The sequence below is a fragment of the Acomys minous genome, assembly GCF_964271855.1.
Source record: "Acomys minous genome assembly, chromosome: 6".
Classification (NCBI taxonomy): domain Eukaryota; kingdom Metazoa; phylum Chordata; class Mammalia; order Rodentia; family Muridae; genus Acomys; species Acomys minous.
The window spans coordinates 84,120,273-84,139,497 of record NC_140487.1 but is presented as its reverse complement, the minus strand read 5'-3'; the positions used below and the strand labels follow the sequence as shown (position 1 = coordinate 84,139,497).

The window sequence follows — 19,225 nt, the reverse complement described above, 5'->3', positions numbered from 1 at the left end:
ACACCCATCTAGGGCAACGTGGTACCCACGTTATGTAAAACGAGACCCTGAGGGTAAGGGGCTCATATATGTGCTATAACTGGTAGCTGGGTTGGTTGCTATGGGGACCATTGTCAGTGATACAGACAAGCTTGTGATGCAGTGAGACTGACTCTGAGTCCAGTAACATAGTTACCAGCACTGTATGCATCAGGTGTCAGAACCCGTATGTCAGGACACTCACGTGAGTTGGTGGATGGTGTGGTAGAAGTCACAGGGGTCAAATTCAGTTGGGAGATGTCAAAGTCATCACAGTCGTCTGTATCCTGTGCCACCCCGACTTTGCTGAAGTAACTGGAGAAGGCCTCTGAGGTACAGGTCAGGGAGGGCTGGTCAGGCTTGCGGGAGGGCACGGGTGGAGGCTGGGCCATCTGGAAATCCTTAAACATTTCCTTCCCCATTTTCTGCCTGGGCTTGTCACTCTGTGGACTTGACCTGGCAGAGTCATTTGTGCCTGGGATGGTTGCAAGGGGGGTGAGGGGACCTTGGAACATGGCAGCTGGTAAAGGCATAACAGTTTGTGTGGGCATGAAGGCGGCTGGCGGGAACTGCCCGGCCACGGTTGGCCAGGGTTGCTGGGTGGCAGGAAAGAGACCTGGCTGGCCCCACGCGATGGGCTGAGCTCCTGGCATCACCTGAGCGACGGGCGGCTGAGCACCCATGGCGATTTGCTGTTGAACGAGGGGCTGCTGGCCCCAGAAGGACGGGAGGACGGCGCCCATAGCGACATAACCTGGAATGGAAGAAAGGAGAGTCAAGCATCCTGGAGAAGAATCATCTATGGATTTAAGTGATTGACAGACACGTACTGCCTGTTTACAGAGTGCCAGACTGTGCTAGGACTTGGGATAGCCACAGGAGAAGGACCTGAGCCCCGCAACCTCGGGATGCCGACCTTCCAGAGGAGGGGCCAGGCAGACCGCTCACAGGACAGGTCATAACTAGAGAGTGAATCACAGTTTGAATTGGGGAATAATGGCATTTTTACCATCCCTTTACTTTCCCACATCTCAAAGTTCAGGAGCCAGAGTATCTCCGTAAAAGGGGCAGGAGGTCGGAAGGCAGCCTTGCCTGGATTCTCGCCCTGCCTCTACCTGGTGAACGGACAAGAGTCTCAGTTGCTGAAGCTATCTGACAGCCAGTCTCCACTGCACAGCCAGGCATTGAGACCCAACTTTCATTAAGTTTCTCAGCAGGAAGGCAGCATGCGAAGGGAAACTCTGACTGTTAGAACTTCAGAGGCACAGGTGAATGCCTCCACTTCCTCCTCCTTGTGTCACTTGGGAGCACTCCTTAGCATCAGCGGTGCTCCAGGCCCTTTGCTATAAAATGGGCATAGGTTATCCTCTATTTCAGTGGGATGATCCGAAGGCTACTGCAGTTCTGTGTTCAAGGAATGGGCTACTGCACCCGACACAGAGTGATCACTCAGCAAATGTTAGCTCCTCCTGTAACATGACTTGATAAAGGCTGGAAAGTACTTGGTATCTTGCTTACTACAGAGCAGGCAGCGCAGAACTGTGGGGACGGGAACTATGACACATTATTTCTGGATTATTACCTTTACAAGCGTAGAAAATAAAAATGGGAAGTTATGAATTCAATGAGGATACCTCATGCCATGGTAGTTTGGTATTACAAAAACACCAAGGCAGGCTCTCTCATGTATCATCACAATAATTATTCTTTTCAGGTGAGATACAGATACTGTAATAGGGAGAGAAATGCTATCTGTTAAAACAGAACTCTCCAAAACAATGCTTTCCATTCATTGCATCTGTACAGTGTGCCTTGCCTGGTCCACTGCTCCACATCTTCACAAAATCCCTGCATGTTAGATGCTCTCATGTCCATGGAAGGGATGAAGAAATGGATGCTCAGAGAGGAAGGGTAATTGCTTAGAGTCACACAGCTTTTATAAGGTAGGATCTGGATCCAAACTGAGGTGAGCCCATCTCTAATCAGAACCCTCTTCCTGTGTTACATGCTCTCACCAAGATGGCCAATACCTATTTCTGGTCTTTCAACAGTCACTGGGTCTGGGCTACCATGGGATGCGTCAGTGCACTGTGGGTCTACTGGAGAGTCTTACAGGCTTTTGGTGGTCCTCATGCTTCTCAGTGGTCACTTACACGGACATCTAAGCCTAAGAGACATGTGGCACTTCAGTCATGGCAGAGGGTGGAGAACCCAGCTTTGCCTACAGAAGCATTTTAACAGCTGCCAGAATAAAAGTGTGCAGTACAGTGGGCTCAGAACAAAGTGGGAGAGGATTCAGGGTATCCTAGCAACATCCCAAAGGGTGACTGACAGGTGCTGTGCCAATGATAACGTCATAGTTCATATCAGGGACTCTGCTGAGCCCACAGTGATCCTATACAGAAGAAGTACCTTGTTCCAGTCTCATATTCAACTGCCCCTCAACAGACTGATGCATGGTCAAGTTAACACTCAGTCTGGTCATTTATACACATCCTTACCATACTGTCCCAGGAAGTAGCTTTAGACAGGGCACAGGGACTTCTTGCTGGGGAGTCTAGCCAGTGTTAAAGGCTTTTAAACAATGAAACAGATGGCATCCTTGTAGACCCCTAAGTCCAATTTTACTGGGCATAATGGACACTGTTCCAAGGCCAGGTGTGCTCTCACTGCCTCAGAGTTCACCTACCAATGCAGTGACTTGACCTACCAATGCACCAAGTGACAGCTGGGCCACTTGTTCCTCTTGTTTTCTGATTTACTTTGACATAACTAAAGTATTCTCAGAGGGAGTGCTGTTGCCCCCTAGGGGAGAAGAGAAAATTTGTAGATGTTTTAGTTGTTATGGTAACTGCAAGGAAGCCTGGGCTCTCATGCTATTTAAGGGGCCACAAGGATTTGCAGCAGACATCTATAATCTGCAAGACAACCTCACAGGACAGTGAATGATCCTGCCTCCTAATGAATGGGTGAGCCTAGATCAAATGGCTCAGGAATTTTGTTTAGTTTAGTTGTGCATTTTTTTTGTTGTTATACAGAGTCAACATCTGTGGTTTCCCATGAATGTAACAAGTGTGTACACTCAAGGAAGAATGTATTATATTTGGAACATTCAAGAGTTTTTTTTTTTTGAAAATGGTGGTCTCAGGCAGAAACACATCTCATAACGGCTGGACTCAGCCTGCCTTTTTATCTGTAGCTTTTAGTGGTGATTCTGTTATCAGCAACAATCATCTCATTACTCACTGTGCCCTACAGTATGGTCATGCCTAAATATTTCTTTATTGAAATACATGCCTTTGTTATAAATCACTTCTCATTTCAATTCCATACTATCAGTATGACATTATACTGATTAAAAAAGGCGTAGGAACATAATGAGTTCATACAACACTGCAGATAATTGTTATATATTAAAAGAAACGAGGCTTCATAAGTGGTTACTTACCCGGGGACCTTTCAGTGACCCTGGTGACTCGAATGCCTACTTCAATGAGTGAGCAGACACCGTCAGTTTCACACTGCTCTTCTAAAACACAGATATATCTGCTCTTTGAGGGTGGGGTTATAACCTAAGAAATCTACTGTAAACTTAAGCTATCGCAGGCTCTAACATACTGGCACAGCCTAGCTTGGCAGCCCAGTACACTGTGGCGTGACCTTTCCAGCTGACTTCATGGTTGAATGGGAACCACAGATCCCTGTGGCTGCATAGTGTTATCCAGGGGGCGGGGAAAGATCAACACTCACAGTGTGATTTCTCCTGCGTGAATGTTTCCATCATGCAAGCACAAAGAGAAATAATTCTAAGGAGAAGCATGGCGCCTTAGGAGTCTGTGTGGCACCTCACAGGTCTTGAGTCCAAGGCTCGGAAGAATGGCTTGGCTCATGGGTACCCGGCTGGCGTGTGCACCCAAAAGAATGGGTATCTTCATGTTTCTTCCAAGAGTGCAATGGAGCCTGAGATCCACAGGTAGACTCATCTCTGATTCTGCTGCTGATGGCAGCACTGCCCCCTCCTTATTTTCTCTTTTTTCCCCCATAGGGAGCTAACAGATGGGCTATGCACAATTTTTGGGAGAGAGCTATTAGCATGTCTCTCTGGCTTCAAGCCATCTGCTCCAGACCAAAGTATAATATTCAGAAGAGAAAAAGGCAGCATTGGGTAATTGGTACCACGTTGGGGGAGTTTACAGATCTCGTTCAATTTTCCTGGTTGGGGGAGGGGAGGCTTGTGCAGTTCTCCCCAAGCCTGGGAGCTACTGCTTTCTAGCCACAGGCCATATGCATGCCTGAAGGGACGTCTCAGCATGAGGACTAAGGCAGTGTTGGTCTCAGGGAGCAGTTCCACGGCAGCCACTGCAGCTACCTAGCAACTTGTCAGCCGGAGACTCATTAATGTGTGCAGCAGCGATGGAGGGGTGAGGTGCCAACGAACATCTGTTTGTGTCACACAAGTTCAGGCATTACATACCTCTGTGCTGCTCGCAAAAAGGGTACACACCTGCAGTTAGAGGGCGTGTGTGTGTGTGTGTGTGTGTGTGTGTGTGTGTGTGTGTGTGTGTGTCTGTCTGTCTGTCTGTCTGTCTGTCTCTCTGTCTAGGTGTCTATGTATATTAAATATTGCAATTTATAATGTGATGCCAGCTATAGAGATAACTGTACCCATGATTGAAGGGGAAAAAAATCAGATTAAAGTATAAGAAATGCAGTGGAAACAAAGGATCTCTGTATTGTATAGAACATGTATGGTACCTTCTAGATGCATTGCCTCATTTGACTCATTCATTCATCCAAAAATATCCATGCTGAATGCTTGGCTCTGATTCAGTCTTTAGAATTGCAGAGAAGAGCAAAACAACAGTCACAGCCCCTCCCCCCATTTTGGTTGGGGGAGTCGATCCCTGCAGTAAAGCCTCTGGGGTAGCTATTACCACTATCTGTTTAATATGTATGCATAACATTCTGCTTCCATGAGGGCGCAGCTTGCACCAGCCAGTTATACAAGTAGCAAAGCGTGGGCCCTTGGTAAGAGGCGTATAAACATCTGCAAAGTTCTTCCTTAGAACATGCTGCTGGGGAGTATTACAGAGATCTTGTATGATATATAACTCACGAGGCTCTCAGCATAGCTCTGGGAGGTCCAATCACCACCCTCCATTTTACAGGTAAGTTTCTAGGCTCAGCAGAGACCAGGCTGGGCCATCTGCGGCTGGTTAGTATCAGAGGCTGCGTTTTCCAGGCCACTTAGGCTACCAAAGCCATGAGTAGCCAAAAGACGAAAGACCTAAACTTTACTATATGAATTTTTTTAAAATCCCAAGAAGATAAAGAAAAAAAAAAGATAGGGTAGGACAGGGTACCCGCCCTTTGACATTCATAGCCAAAGCTAGTATTGTAAAATAAATAACAATCAACTCCACATTGAGTGTACAAGCATCAGCATTTTCAGAGGTGCTTAATTACCTTGTTTAGTTCTCATGATATTGACACAAGGTTTTTTTTTTTAATTCAATCCAGTTATGAAGAGGAAATGTTGCTTCTGACAGATCATCAGCTGCAACATCTAAAGTTTACTAAAAAGTACATAAGCCAGAATGTTGGGGGACTCAGAGGTCCTCAGCAGCCAGACATCCTTTGTGTGACGTGGGTCACTTCTTGACATTGTCTCCAAATTTCTGGGCAGAGAATTTGTGCAAGGTAGATAGAGGCACAACAGCTGGTGATGTGTTAATATCAGCGGAAGAGGGAGAGGATCATATTACACCATCTGAGGGCTGCCTCAGGAATATTTTATGTAAAGATGGAAAACAAAAATATTCTAATGCAAACTAATTTTAGACTTAGGCTCTAAAAACTGATGAGATTTTTTTTTTCAGAAATCCAAAGAGATGGCATTGCAAAGATGAACAGTGTGACATGTAGCTAGTTAAGTCAGAAGAGACTACAGACCCTCAGCCAGGCCTGGGAAAAAGCGCGGATTAGCACTGAGTCTGACAAAGGTCTACAGGGAAGGCATGAAACTACACCTAGTACCATCTTGTCCTTTATAGGGAAGTAGGTAGAAGCAGGAGAGGTCAAACCCCTCCCCGCCTTTCCTGGAACTTACTCAACCAGAAACCTGTCTGCTTCCTTGGTCCTTTGTCATCTTGATGCTGCCCTACTTAAGATGCTCCTGGCCACATTCTCCTTGCCCAGTCTCTGCTCTGTGTGCCCTTTCATCCCCATCACTCTGCTAATGAACTGCACAACTGACTTATGCTATGGCTTATGATCTCGGCTGGAGGGGAGCCCTCTGTTATGCTCACTGGTGTACCCCACACACCTGAAGATGGAGCTGACATACAGTGGGCACCCAGTGAATACTTGTAGAGTAAACTTGCCTGAGGATTAATAAGTATGGTAGCTATCACTTTTGTAATTAATCTTTATAGACAAAGCAATGGGGCCAAGCATGGGTTTGTGAGGATGACAAGGCTCAAGCTCAGGTGCATTCCTAACAAACATTCTTATTCCTATTTTCAATGACACATTCTATTTTATCCTTCCCAAGATTTTAATATCCATTTTATGCTCAGAAAATAAGCCATCACCACTATCCCATTTCTGAGATGACTAAAACAATTCAACTGAGGAGCTTGAAAGTGAATACATTTTTAGGTTGCCTGTAGATTCTAAGCTATAAGTTAAGGCCAGTTACCACCAACTATATTGCTTCTAAAATGTTGTAATAGTCCTGAGACTCAAGAGGAGGAGCTACATTCCAGAACAGGGTAGGAATTTTTAATTTATATACAATAAGAGCAAGGTTTATATTTAGTAGCCAGGATTCGCTTCTAACACCATATAATTAAAAGTAATTATTTACATAAAAAAAAAGCACAAGCAGATTTGTAGTCTAAAACATTCAAGCTCTCATTTTCTGTTTATAAGAATAAATCCAAGAAAGAACTAGTGAGCCTCCAACTCAGAGCACTTGGGTAGAGGGAAATGCAATGCTATTCCAGGCTCCCAGATGACTAAAAGACTAAACTCATATACCAGTGGCCATTTCCAAGTGGAGTGGCCTGGTGACCTGGCGTGGCAGATATCATGAAAACAAAGCATAGCCCTTAGGATGCTACCAATTTGTAACTTACCTGCAGTCCTGTGACCATAGGTATCTTTTTTTTTTTTTAACCCTTTTGTAAAAAGGGATACTTGGAAAACAGATACTTTCTAAATCTCTAACTGTTCCAGTCTCTTCTCAATTCACCATTAGCAGTTTGTTCTTGTTCTACACCATTCCCCTGTGGGTGGGGACCTCTCTTTCCATGAGCCCAATGAGGCAATCCCCTCTATCCATGGGGATTTAAGAGGTATGCTTCCCGTCTCCTACCCACCATCTCCCCTGCCTCTGGCCTAAGTGATCGGGAGGAACTGGACCAGCACTGGTTTGCATGGCTGTGTGTACGATGCCATGTTTGCCAAACAACCCTGAGTCTGGGACTTTCCAGGCAGAAGCCATTCCCGAATTCCTGGCATCAGTACCCACAGCTTTTGCCTTTGACCTCCTCCTGCCCACTGATACGGCTGCCTCCTGTATCTTGATGCGTCACAGGAGAGAACAGGGCTCCTCAGGGGTTCTGACAGTATTTGGTGCTAGTTGAGTTAGGTGTCTGAGTGAGCAGGGAGGGCAGGCTTACCTGAGGGTACGGCAGCAGTGCCAAAAGACACAGAGCCAAACACATCTGCACTCCCCGGAAGTGTCTGGGATGACGGCGGGAGAAAGGCATCACCTGGGGTTGCAGGAGTCTGCCGGACAGAGAGGTGCAAAGGATGAGATGCATTCGACCTGCTCAGCGGTCCACATACATGGAGGAAGTGAGAGTGAGGTGGGAGCTGCTAAAACCAGGCACGGTCCAAGTCACTCATGTGCTTTAAAGGCTGTGGGTTGGTGACAGAAATGTTATCTTAACACCCCCACCCCTCAGAGCTTCTGTGAGGACTAAATGAAACCATGCATCTAAATGATCAGCTTTATTACATTTTTTTTCAAGCACCATGCATAGGCAGATAGTCAATGCTAAGCGCACATGACGGACAGTATGGTTATTTCTTTGTGTCCCTATGTCGCAGGGTTTTCAGACCACCAAATTATTCCATCATATATAGCTTTTACCACTTGCAGGTGGCCAACTCAATCTGAAATGTACCCACTTGAACCTACTGTATTCTTGGCTTAGAGCTTGCCATTTATTAGGTGGTCGGTAAACAGTTGGCTAAATAAACAAAGAAAGCTTGATGAGTGGATGGAGTGCAGGTCTACGTGTCCTGGAGCCTGGCAGACTCTTTGCTTGAACCTCCTCCTTGCAAATGAGAAGGGAATATTTTTCAAGAAGACAACCAGACCACAGCAACATTTCTGGAATCTTCTGGAATCTTCTAGTACTAACTTGGCCCCAGCTGTGGCTCCAGAAAGGTCATATGCATGAAGTGCTGGGTACAGTGGGAGTGATCAAAACAAGAACATGCACTCCTGTTAACTGTAGCCTTCTGCCTATAGAGGGTAGGACGGCATGATGCCATAACATCCTTGTTGGTCCCCGCCTCCTCCGTTGGAACAGACTGGGGCAGGCAATTAATTCTAAAACCATGGCAATTAGACAGGGCCATTTTTAGACCGTCAGCTTCCGGGATGAACGGCATTGTTCTGAGGATTACTAAACATGCATTTGGATTGCGCTTGAGTTCAGGGCCAGAAACACAGCCCCGAGCTGCTGTGTTAAGCATTTTTGCATATAGTCAGAGCTGTTCTCTTCCCCCACATGGCTCTGAAGAAGTCACATGTCTTCCATGGGTCTCAGTTTGCTCATCTGTACAATACAGGGGGTCTCTATCGAAGCTGTTTCTCGATGAAGGTGCTGCAGGAGTGATAGGCTCATGAGAATGGCCTGGCTTCTCCAGGAACAAGACAAGGCTGTAAAGGACGTCAGGTATTGGGAGCAGGGTAGCTGTGCCTGGATTCCTCAGTAGCAGCTGTGGGCTGCAGGGTCTCAGGCCATCTGTCCTCAGTGGAGGGATCACAGCCCTTTCTCTGTGTGGTCCATCTTGCCAGTGAACCATAGCACTATGCTTCTGTTTGTGCCACCGTGTGGTGCCTGGAGGAGCAGTCTTTTCCCAGCATCTTCAGTTGGTGCAGCTGCAGCTGACTGCTCTCACTCTACACCCCTGGGGAGCATGCAGGGGAGGGGCTGAAGAAGGAGGGCATGCTTGTGTTACAGCAGCTACTGCTGTGGGTCAAAGTGTCTAGCACTAAGGTTCTATTCTGCTTCGTTTTTAATTCGGTTCTCTTTCTTTCTTTCTTTCTTTCTTTCTTTCTTTCTTTCTTTCTTTCTTTCTCCTCCTCCTCCTCCTCCTCCTCTTCCTCCTCCTCCTCCTTCTTCTTCTTCTTCCTCTTCTTCTAGTTCTTCTCCTCCTTCTCCTCCTCCTCTTCTTCTTCTATGCACTTTCTATGGAAGACTGTGCAGTTTCAATCCTCTTGCAAGCAGTGCCCCAGATGCCCTTACTGAGCAGTGGCTGTGAACCCGGAGCTTCCTGAGTGGCGCACGGAGGCACAGGTCATGGTTTCCAAGGCGCAAAGGCAAGCCAGTGGGCAGTAACACCGAGTGAGGTGGGAAGACAGACAGGGAATGGGGAGGAAGAAAACATGGGAAACAGGGGCTTCCTTTCTTAGCTGCCCACGTGTGCTGTCGGGGACCAGGTCAATGCTGACACACATCTGCTCCTGCTTCCTGCCCTGTGAGCTTCTTGTCCATATTCCCAATGCAGCAATCTACTTTTGGTGGGCTCCAACTATGTATTTTTCCCACTTCCTTCTTAGAGCCTTCAGAGGAAGCCACAAGCAATGTCCTGGGTTGCTGTACACATGGTCTCATTTATTCCTCAAATCAGAGGCATTTATTCCTAACTCCTTCTGCTGTATAGTAGAGAAGCCCAGGGTTCAGGAGTATTGGTTGAAATACCCAAATAACACAGCTTACAAGAGCGAGAATTGAAATGTACGAGCCAGGCTCTCTCCTCAAAGCCCAGACCATGTCACTCTGTGGCTGGGGAAAGAAGGGCTCAGGTAGCAGGGGCTCAGAGGGCAATGCATACTTACAGGGGGAGACGTTATATCAGGAGGGGTGGACATGTCTCCAAAGAGTTCTAATTGGGTCACAGCCTGAAAAGACAGAAAGGGAATTTGCGTAAGCAGGAGGGTGAATATTGCTGCGCTTGCTTTAAATGTTACACCGTGTGACCAGCCACCCCTTTCGCCCATTACCACCATGGAATGGTAAGGCTTGGCACTCACTACTACCCTTCATGGTTCCAAGGTAACACTTTGGATACAGTCAGAATCAATCTACTTCTCTGTGTCTGGATGTTTATCTAGGCTCGATGAGGGCCACCCATTAGTTATATGCATCGTTAACAGTACTTTATCCTCTTGCACATCAAACTCAGCCAACAGCCATAGGTGGAGGAAGCGTGATCCTATGAATGGTTTCTTTCAAGATGGAACCAACTCTCCAACAGAATGGCAAGGGATGACTATGAGGTCCCTTCTCAGTTAATGTTCCCACCTAGCCCTGAGAGATAGAAACCCTTATTTTCATTTCTTTATAAAGAAATTGATTTGCATGGAGGTGACACCAAGGTCATCCAGGTCACGATTTGTATTTTCTTATATAGAGAGCACACAGTCAAATATGTATCCCCTAGAAGTCTGTCTTTGTGATAAAAAATGTGGTTGGATGAAAAAGAAAACATTTCATTTAATACAGGAAGGGCATCAAACCCAGCCCAGTACAACACCATCAATCACTCCCAGGAACTCCATCGCTGCAGACACTGCTCTATCCATCCTCCCATCCATCATGCAGGGTGTGTGAAAAAGCCTGGCCAGAAGAGCAGAAGAACCCTTTTAAGATACACTTAGAAATTAATCTGCATACACTTTAGCTTCAGGGACCGTGGGGCATCTTTGGCCAGGAACCAAATGTCCTGGCTTAATTATGCAAAGTGTATAATAACACCCTTTGTGAGAACCTGTCCACTGAGCAAATACTATTTCCCACCCATCTCCACATCTTAAGTGAGGGCTGCCCAATGCAGGTGACAACAAAACACAGTTAACAGAAGGCACAAGAAGAGGCTGGCTGCCCTGCTACTCTGGTCCCCATGCAGACAGTCAGGTCTAATGTGGTCATAGTTGGATCTCTAGGATTCATACCAAAAAAAAAAAAAAAAAAAAAAAAAAAAAAAGGCAATTCCTCCTGGTGAGAGAGCCAGCTCTGACTTCAGGAGACGCCCCACTGTTGGGTATGTATGTTGAGTCTGCCCACTGCAACCCCTCTGACGTGTCCCCCCAAGCTTCACCACCTCAGATGGATGATGGAGCTGATAACAATTCTTTATATTTATATATTTATCATCCCTAGCGTGAAAGCTATGAACCCTGGATATTCCAAGCATTCTTGGTGTTGGTATGACGTCACAAGTGGACTCCCTATGTGGGTCATGGTAAACAGTGCTAGCACACTAAACACACACACATATATAACCATATAAAGTTATATGCACGGCATGAATAGAGGTGTAAGTATGAGGCAGAAGGGGAAGTTTGTGTTTAGACTTTGCTTCCATCCCCAAGGTACATCATTCTGAGTATGTCCCAACGTCAAAATCCAAGCCACATTTGGCCCCAGGCATTTCTGCCGAGGGGTGCTCATAACGGCAGAACTTGTCTGTTGTCACACTTGGCTGAGGCTGGAGGAATGGCACAGAGGCGTCTTCTAGACAAAAATGAAACTCAGCTATGTGAGCTCTATTTCCATTCTTTCCCCCTGGGCTCTAAAACTGTACAATGGTGCCTGGCACACATGAGATGTTTTGTTTCTTCCCAAGTACACACTGTTCTTCCCACAGATCTTGAAGAAGCGTAAGGTGCTGGGCACTGCACTTGGTGTTAGGGGCCTAGAAAGGAGAAGTGCCAAGTCCCAGCTGTGGGTAGCGGGATAGTCTGTTGAGGGATGGTAGTCCACAGATGCAGACTCCCTCAAGGTAGCAGGACAGAAAGGGTGAGCAAAGTCTCTGTTGGGGAACTGGAACCGAGTCAGCTGGGGGCAGGGAATTTAGTCAAGGGTTTCCAAAGGAAATAGCTTGTTCCCCAAATCCTCACAGAGAGATACAGTTAGCCTGGTGGCAATGAAAAGAAGGACCCTGAAGACACAGGAAATGGCAGGAGCCAGGAAAAGCACTGGAGAGGGCAGAAGCTATTTGGTGCTACCAGCATGAACCTCTCCTGGGAGAGGAGGTGGGCAAGAGGACTGGCCACGGCTGTAGAGGCACGTGTGGGTATTTCACAGTCTTCTCCACTGCCTCACCCCTAACAGCTTCCCTCTCACACAGTGACAATCCATCAGCTGATGTGCACATGGCAGGGGGCATGTGGTGTGTGCTCTTAAATCTGGAAGCTCCTGTTTTCTTCTGCAGGTCTTCTCTGGCATGCCAACACCACCTCACCAGACAGGGCAAAGCCTACCTACCCTTCAGTCTCCCTCCTGCTATGTAAAACACTAACTCCGCTTAATGAATTCAACAGAGGAGCTTCCGGGTTTCCTGGAGTTTGGATCTCCAAGCTTATAAAATGGCTCAGGACTATTTTCAGCGTTGGGAAAATATTAAAATGAAGTTAATAATTAAGTCACACAATTTACATCTCAAATGTGTTGAACTCGTGGCATACTTTTACTAACATCGTAAAGATAATTTATTGGCTAATTTTCTCCTTAAGCACAACTTTTAAAATAACCTTCTTTCTTGAGATATAGCCCGTACTCTTGCCAAATGATTTTCACTCAAGGATTAAACGAGAAAAACATGGGGAGGCATAAAACATGGGCTGTTATTTCGTTTCATTGGATTTGCTGTTTAAATAGAACCCTGAGTTAATTAAATTTTATAGAAAAAGGGGGTTCTTTGGCTATAAAATTAAAAATAATCTGAAAAAACCAAGTATGATTGAGAATCAGGAATAGTATCTATTTTCACAGCCCTCCCCCCTGTGAACCCCAGTCGCTTATTTGTAACCTAATAAACCATGTTCCATCTGAAAACACTGTCGTCATCCATCATTTTAAAGGCCCCAAGAGAATAAAGCTAAGGGTTCACATTTGTAAAACACTTTACAGCTTACAATAAGCATTCTCATACATTATCATCACATTGACACTGCCTGAGCCCAGGAAAGTCGGCTCTGTCGCCACAGCCCGCACTTCAGAGATGCCTTAGCAGAGGCTGAGGTAAGTGACCTGCTTGTGAGCAGTCGGGGGTGGGGTGGGGTGGGGTTAGGAGCTCGGTTGACTGAACAAGTGAGAGTTTCCCAGATGTATGGAACACTGTACCACTGCCTCAAGATGAGATCCCTGGCTCTTCTTTCAACATGTCTGCACCAGGTTGTCCTAGGACCCCTCTGAGGGGATGTCTTTGTGACACAGTTGAAGAAAAATAAGATGCCATGGGCTGGCCCCCACAACACACTCTCTCATAGGCTCAATCCTTATCTTTTGTTAATAGAAGATCCCAGAACCCTTCAGGAAATGTCTAGAAATTCCTATCATACATTGGCTACTGTGCCCAGTGCAGGGACAAAGACCCAAAGACAGCGTAACCTAGCCCCCCTTTTTAGGAGCTGGTTGCTTAACGGTAGACACAATCTGACCATGCAGAGCTAAGGAGGGCAGGGTGCAGAGGATCTGAAAGGTGATCCGTCTAGGGCCTTTGCATAGGCGCCTTCTACAGTCACTCACACCTTTCCCCACTGCCTTCTCATCTTTCTATCGGGACACAAAGATTTTGTTGTATTTTTCCTGCCAGAATATCTGGAATGTGTTCTGAGACTTCTAAAATACTGGTTGAATGCAACTGACGGGTGCTATCTCTTTTCCAATGCCCCTTCTCTCTCTCTCTCTCTCTCTCTCTCTCACACACACACACACACACACACACACACACACACACACACACACACTTGTCTGTTTGGGTTTGTACAAACACTCTTACTATTGGAGCTCATGGCACCTTTAGTTTTCCTGTGGCCATTGCAATGGGTACTTACTAGAGCTGCACAAGGTAGAACAATTGCCATTTATGCAGGTGGATGAGTGAGGACATGATGGGACAGATGAGGATAACCAGAAGAGTTCTAATTTAACAGGACCCCGGAGGCCTTACCTTGGTTGCCTCAAGAAGCTCATCAAAGTCCACTGACAGGTTCCTGTTCTGCAACCACAAGGGATGATGGATGAGCATGGGAATGAGTGATGGTCCAACAACATGAAACAGTTAAACAGACAGGGCCCCTCGCATTCTTACCGGCGTGGCTGCAGCAAAGCGCTCCTCAAAATCCTCCAGCGGCTGGCTATTCTGCAAAGCGCAAGGGATGATGGATGAGGATGGAGTGAATGACACACAAATGACATGGATTTATGAGTTTAATGATGACGGTAGCTATGGTTTACACTCCCATGGTCTCAGTAGGCGGGAGCGGACTCTGATGTATGGTGAAAACCCGGGGATATGTTCCCAGCATAAGCAGATGATAAAGCATGGGCCTGATTGGGAGGTACAGCAGCAGCGTGTTTTGTGAGGGTAAAGTCCATCTTCCTGCTGTTGTGTGCACCACTCAGCTGGGCACGGCAGTGTCTACAGGTATGAGCCAAAGTGTCTACACTGAACGGTATTCTTTGAAAACGAAGATGTGCCCATCATGTGATTAGAGCCAAACTCAAGTGTTTTTATTGCTAATTCTTTTAGCCATTAACAGTATATACAATAATTAGTTCCATGATTACATTTCCATATTTGTACACATACACACAAACACACAGACTCTCATCATCATCATCATCATCATCATCAACAACAACAACCAGTTGTGCCCATCTTTCGTGCCAGCTGTTCTCTTTGATCATTAGTCTCTTCTTATCCCAGTACCCCTGGTGTTCCCTGCTTTTCTAAGACCAGCTGAATGCCACCTCTGCCGTGAGACTTCTTCCTCTTAGAATCCTCAGCACCTCAGCTGCACATGTTCTAAAACAAATCCTCTCACGTGTTCAATTTATTCCCCAATGCCTAGCGGCTCCCGAGGGGCTAACACGGGGCATTGCCCAGCAGAAGTAAATGAATCCACGGCTTAACAAGTGGCTGGCAGCTGGCCAAAATGAACCGGTCTCTTAACTTTTAATTCTATTATGTACATCATGCATTATACAAAATGTACAGTATCTATCACACGTGCATATTTTAATAACCTTGTTTTGGCCTATACATACGAGCTAATTATTCTTTGAATAATTTCCAAGGAGCTCAATGTTAGTAGCATCTGTGTTGACTGGCATTCAAACTGAGTCGCCGTGCGTGAGCAGAGATGACACTGCCTAGTGATTTTGAGTAGGGCTTGGAGCTGGCAGTAGAGGAAAAAGGAGACTGTTGTCTAGCCTTAAAATACCGTTCACTTGCCAAAGTCACCTTTACTCTGTCCACAGAAATTGTAACTGCTTTTTCCCTTGTCCCCAGCTATTGGATGCGGAGTGGGACAGGAGAATCAGTGTGCCCAGGACCACCATTGTTAGAACAACCCGTCAGTAAATCCTGTCACCTGTTTCCACCAGGGACTAGCTCATCATGCCTCACCTGTGGCAATGATGAGAGTTGCTATGGGTAATAACTACAGAAACACTACTTTCAGTATGATTGGCACTGATAACTACTACTGTCGTGATGTAGCTACAGGTGTGTGGGACTGTGGGAAGACAGCAATAGTCTAGGAGACCATGTAATCTATGGTGTGGCCTAAGAGGTTAAGCTTATGTCGCTACATCCCTTATAAATTCACATACTCCTGGGGATTTATGGCAGGGCCCCTACCAACTAGCTCTGGGTCATAACTTTTAATAAAAACATTTTTTAGTGTCCAAAATCTCATTACATCTGTCTAATATAAAAAAGCAAATGGCTTCAGAACATGATGGATGAATTAAATAAATTTGAAAAACAGCCCGTGGTGGAGTCTCATAAAAGCCTCACCATGTCCCACATAATGAAAATGTGGGAGGACCTCTAGCATCTGCGAGGGCCTGTCACCTTCCTGGGGACAGAAGACTTGGCCTTTGGGGAGTTGCAGAGGTGAGGCGTGATGGGTGCTTTCTGCACATTCAGAAGCAGCTCGGTCTAGGAATCTGGACAAATATGTCACCTTGGTGTCACTCTGGTCACATGACTCTGGAAGTCAAGGAGGCTTACTTTTCTCAGTTTTTAGGTAATAGTACGGATCATTCTCTGAGTCTTGTTGACATGTACACACAGCCTTGCTTGGTAATTAGGTGCAACGTAGATGCTTTATGAATCACAGCCATTATTTAGTATCATCTCCTATCTCTTGGCTCATTTTAACAACACATCCATATATGCTTTTTAATGTGAGGGAACACTGTCACATGATGTTTGCAACAAGGAACCTTTAGTCTACATTTGACTTCATTTCCTCCTCTCAGACTTGTTCTTAGGCAGTTTCGCCCGACCATCTTCTCCCTCTGATATTTCTGATACCCTTGATCTCCAGCTGTTGGACTCTGGCTCAGTAAATGCTCTAGGCTCCTTCCTCCTGTCTGCAGTGCCCTTAGGTGACAGTACACTCCATTTGGCCAGTGGAGAGGTATTTCTACCCAATGCTTCCTTTCCCAGCTGAGACTCACGTCTAAGGCCCTGGAGTCCATCCCTTGGCTTCTCACATACTCATCACTTGCTTTACCCACACTTAACGCAAGAGTTTCAGCGTGGGTTAGCAAATATCCTCAATTCTTGACTTTTCTTCTGGTATTTCTTTTTCCTATTTGCTTTTAAAGACTCGACAGTGATACATATACCAGGGCCTAGCATGCCGAGAAGAGATTTGAGGGACTTCCTTCTCCCACACTGTTTCAGTACAGTTCAAGTCCGACTCTCCATAAAGGACCCAAAACGAAGTTCCCACAGGGAGTTTCCATTCCCATTGTAGTGGGATGATGGTTCCACCACTGAAGAACGGGAGAGGGGAGAGCAGACCGACGGCCCTCTGGCAGTAAACATGACTGGATGAGATAGGATGAGGGATACAAACATCAAGTCTGAGGAAATCATATTTATGGCTGACCTGTCAGGAACTGGCCATGGTTTACAGCATAATATTGGGCTGCATAGCACAATCCTGTGGGGGAGGTGTTTACAAAACTCTGAGAACAGCCTTTGATCTGGGATTGTGCTGGAGGTGGGGGGGGGGAGTGGGGGAGGGGGGCAGTTTTGCCAGGTTTCCACAGGTCCTCGGTGACTCTGATTGCAGCTAGCTTTTCAAATTGCTGTGCAGCAGAATGAATTCTCTTCAGGAATAATCAGTGAGCATCCTACTGGGAGAACCAAAGGCATCTTGATTGATTAGGTAATGGATTAATTAATGCCTTCAACAAACATCGCCAGTGTATCTCCCACCTGCCAGGACCTAGGCAGGTGCTGGGGCTACAAATGACGACTAACTAATACACGGACGGTGCTCTAGTGGGGCCATGAGAAATAGTCCTTGTGGTCTGAGGTGGACATGAGGGTGCGTATGGGAGGGCACAAGGCTTTTAGTGCTAAGCTGGGGCCTAGGCCAAGGCTGCAAAAGAATCAATTCGATTATCCATTTAGAGGGCCCAGGAGGAACGGATTAACTTAAGTGATTTGTAACTGTGCACAGGTGGGTAGTATTAAAGCTACCTAGTGACTGCAGGCACCCGAGTGCATGCTGCCATCCCAAGTGCATGATTTAACAAGCAAGGCACATGCTAATTAAGCCTAATTCTCACCGGGATATCTAGCAGCGCATGCTCTGCACCACCCTTAGCAGAGAGGAGACGACCACTTTCTTCTTCTTAGGAGAGAGTCAGGAAAAGCTCTGCTTGGGAAGAAACTGAACAGGGCGGGGGCAGCTGAGCCAGGATGATAAACTATGTTGCTATGTGATTCTTCCCCAGAGCGGGGCTGTCTGGCTGAACTTCCTATGGTGGCAGAGAGTCTGTGTCTCTCTCGTCCTGTCTGGTGGGAAGCATCTGCTGGCTATTGTACATATGTTTACTGGGACTGAATTATGAAAGTTACTGCGGTTTAGGGTCACCTTAAGTAGCCACATGTGGCTTGTGACATCTGCAAGAGACAGCTAGACAGAAAACGCACGAGAAAGGAAAAGGTCGGCTGTGCTTCCAGGGCTGGCCACTGTCTGAACATAGCCATCTCCTTTCTTGTGCAGCCTCTTCCATTCTTTTGAAGACTCTCCCACATTTGCACTGACAGGAACATTTCTCAGGGAGAATTTAGTTCCTTGCTGTGTCTAGACAGAACCGTGAAATCAGCTTCAGTTTGCTACGCTAGCACCCACCTTCTGGATCTAAGTTTTCTCATTGTCTGGGCGAAGCCAGAGCCAGACACTTGTGGGTCTTTTAAACGGACGTTTCAAATGCAAATTCGCGACACGAGTTAAGATTCATGTTTCAAGTGGAAATTCATGAGGCCTCATCGACAGTTAAACAGAATAGATTCCACTTCCTGCCCAAGTGCGCCAGGCCTTAAAAGATGTGTGTGGCTCGACACTCTGGCCAGACTTAATGCCATGGTCTAATGGAGAGGCTCAAGCTGGTGTGAGGACTTAGCATTGGGATGATTGAAAACTCATTTCTAATTACCCTGTACTGGGCCTCCATTTGCAGCCAAAAGCCCTTCTTCCTCCAGCAGTCCTGAGGAATGCTTGGAAGCCTGAGGGGACATGCGTGGATGCTGTAACGAAGACCTCATCTCAACCAGCACAGGGTAGGCTATGTCCATAGGCCCTCAGACAATAAAACATTTGCAGCTTATTTCCTTAAAGTAAGCAGCACTTTGCGGCTGCTGTTGCTATTTTGAGATTTCTCTCTCTCTCTCTCTCTCTCATTAATTTATTTTGAGATTTCTGAGACAGGGTCTGGCTATGTTCTGGTCTGGAACTGTGGAGGACAAGCCTCACAGTAGTCCTCCTGCCTTTGCCTTCCAAGAGCCGAGTGCTGGGGGTAACAGGTGTATACCACACCTGGCAAAAACTGTGACTCCACATTTTTTTATCTTCCCTCTTTCATTT

The 19,225-nt window shown here is 46.3% G+C and overlaps 1 protein-coding gene across 5 annotated transcripts in view; it reads right to left on the bottom strand.

The window, feature by feature from the left end:
• The window catches only part of DAB1 (DAB adaptor protein 1), a 380,571-nt gene that overhangs the window by 14,106 nt on the left and 347,240 nt on the right, over positions 1 to 19,225 (bottom strand). For 3 of the 5 annotated variants that reach the window (XM_084785547.1, XM_084785549.1, XM_084785550.1), the window contains 5 exons: positions 14,419 to 14,469; positions 14,278 to 14,325; positions 10,160 to 10,222; positions 7,704 to 7,812; positions 224 to 772 (listed from right to left, as the gene is read on the bottom strand). In XM_084785547.1, the coding sequence (XP_084641673.1) occupies positions 224 to 772; positions 7,704 to 7,812; positions 10,160 to 10,222; positions 14,278 to 14,325; positions 14,419 to 14,469 (820 nt within the window). The remainder of the gene's footprint in view (positions 1 to 223; positions 773 to 7,703; positions 7,813 to 10,159; positions 10,223 to 14,277; positions 14,326 to 14,418; positions 14,470 to 19,225) is intronic. The other 2 variants (XM_084785548.1, XM_084785551.1) reach the window with 1 other exon arrangement.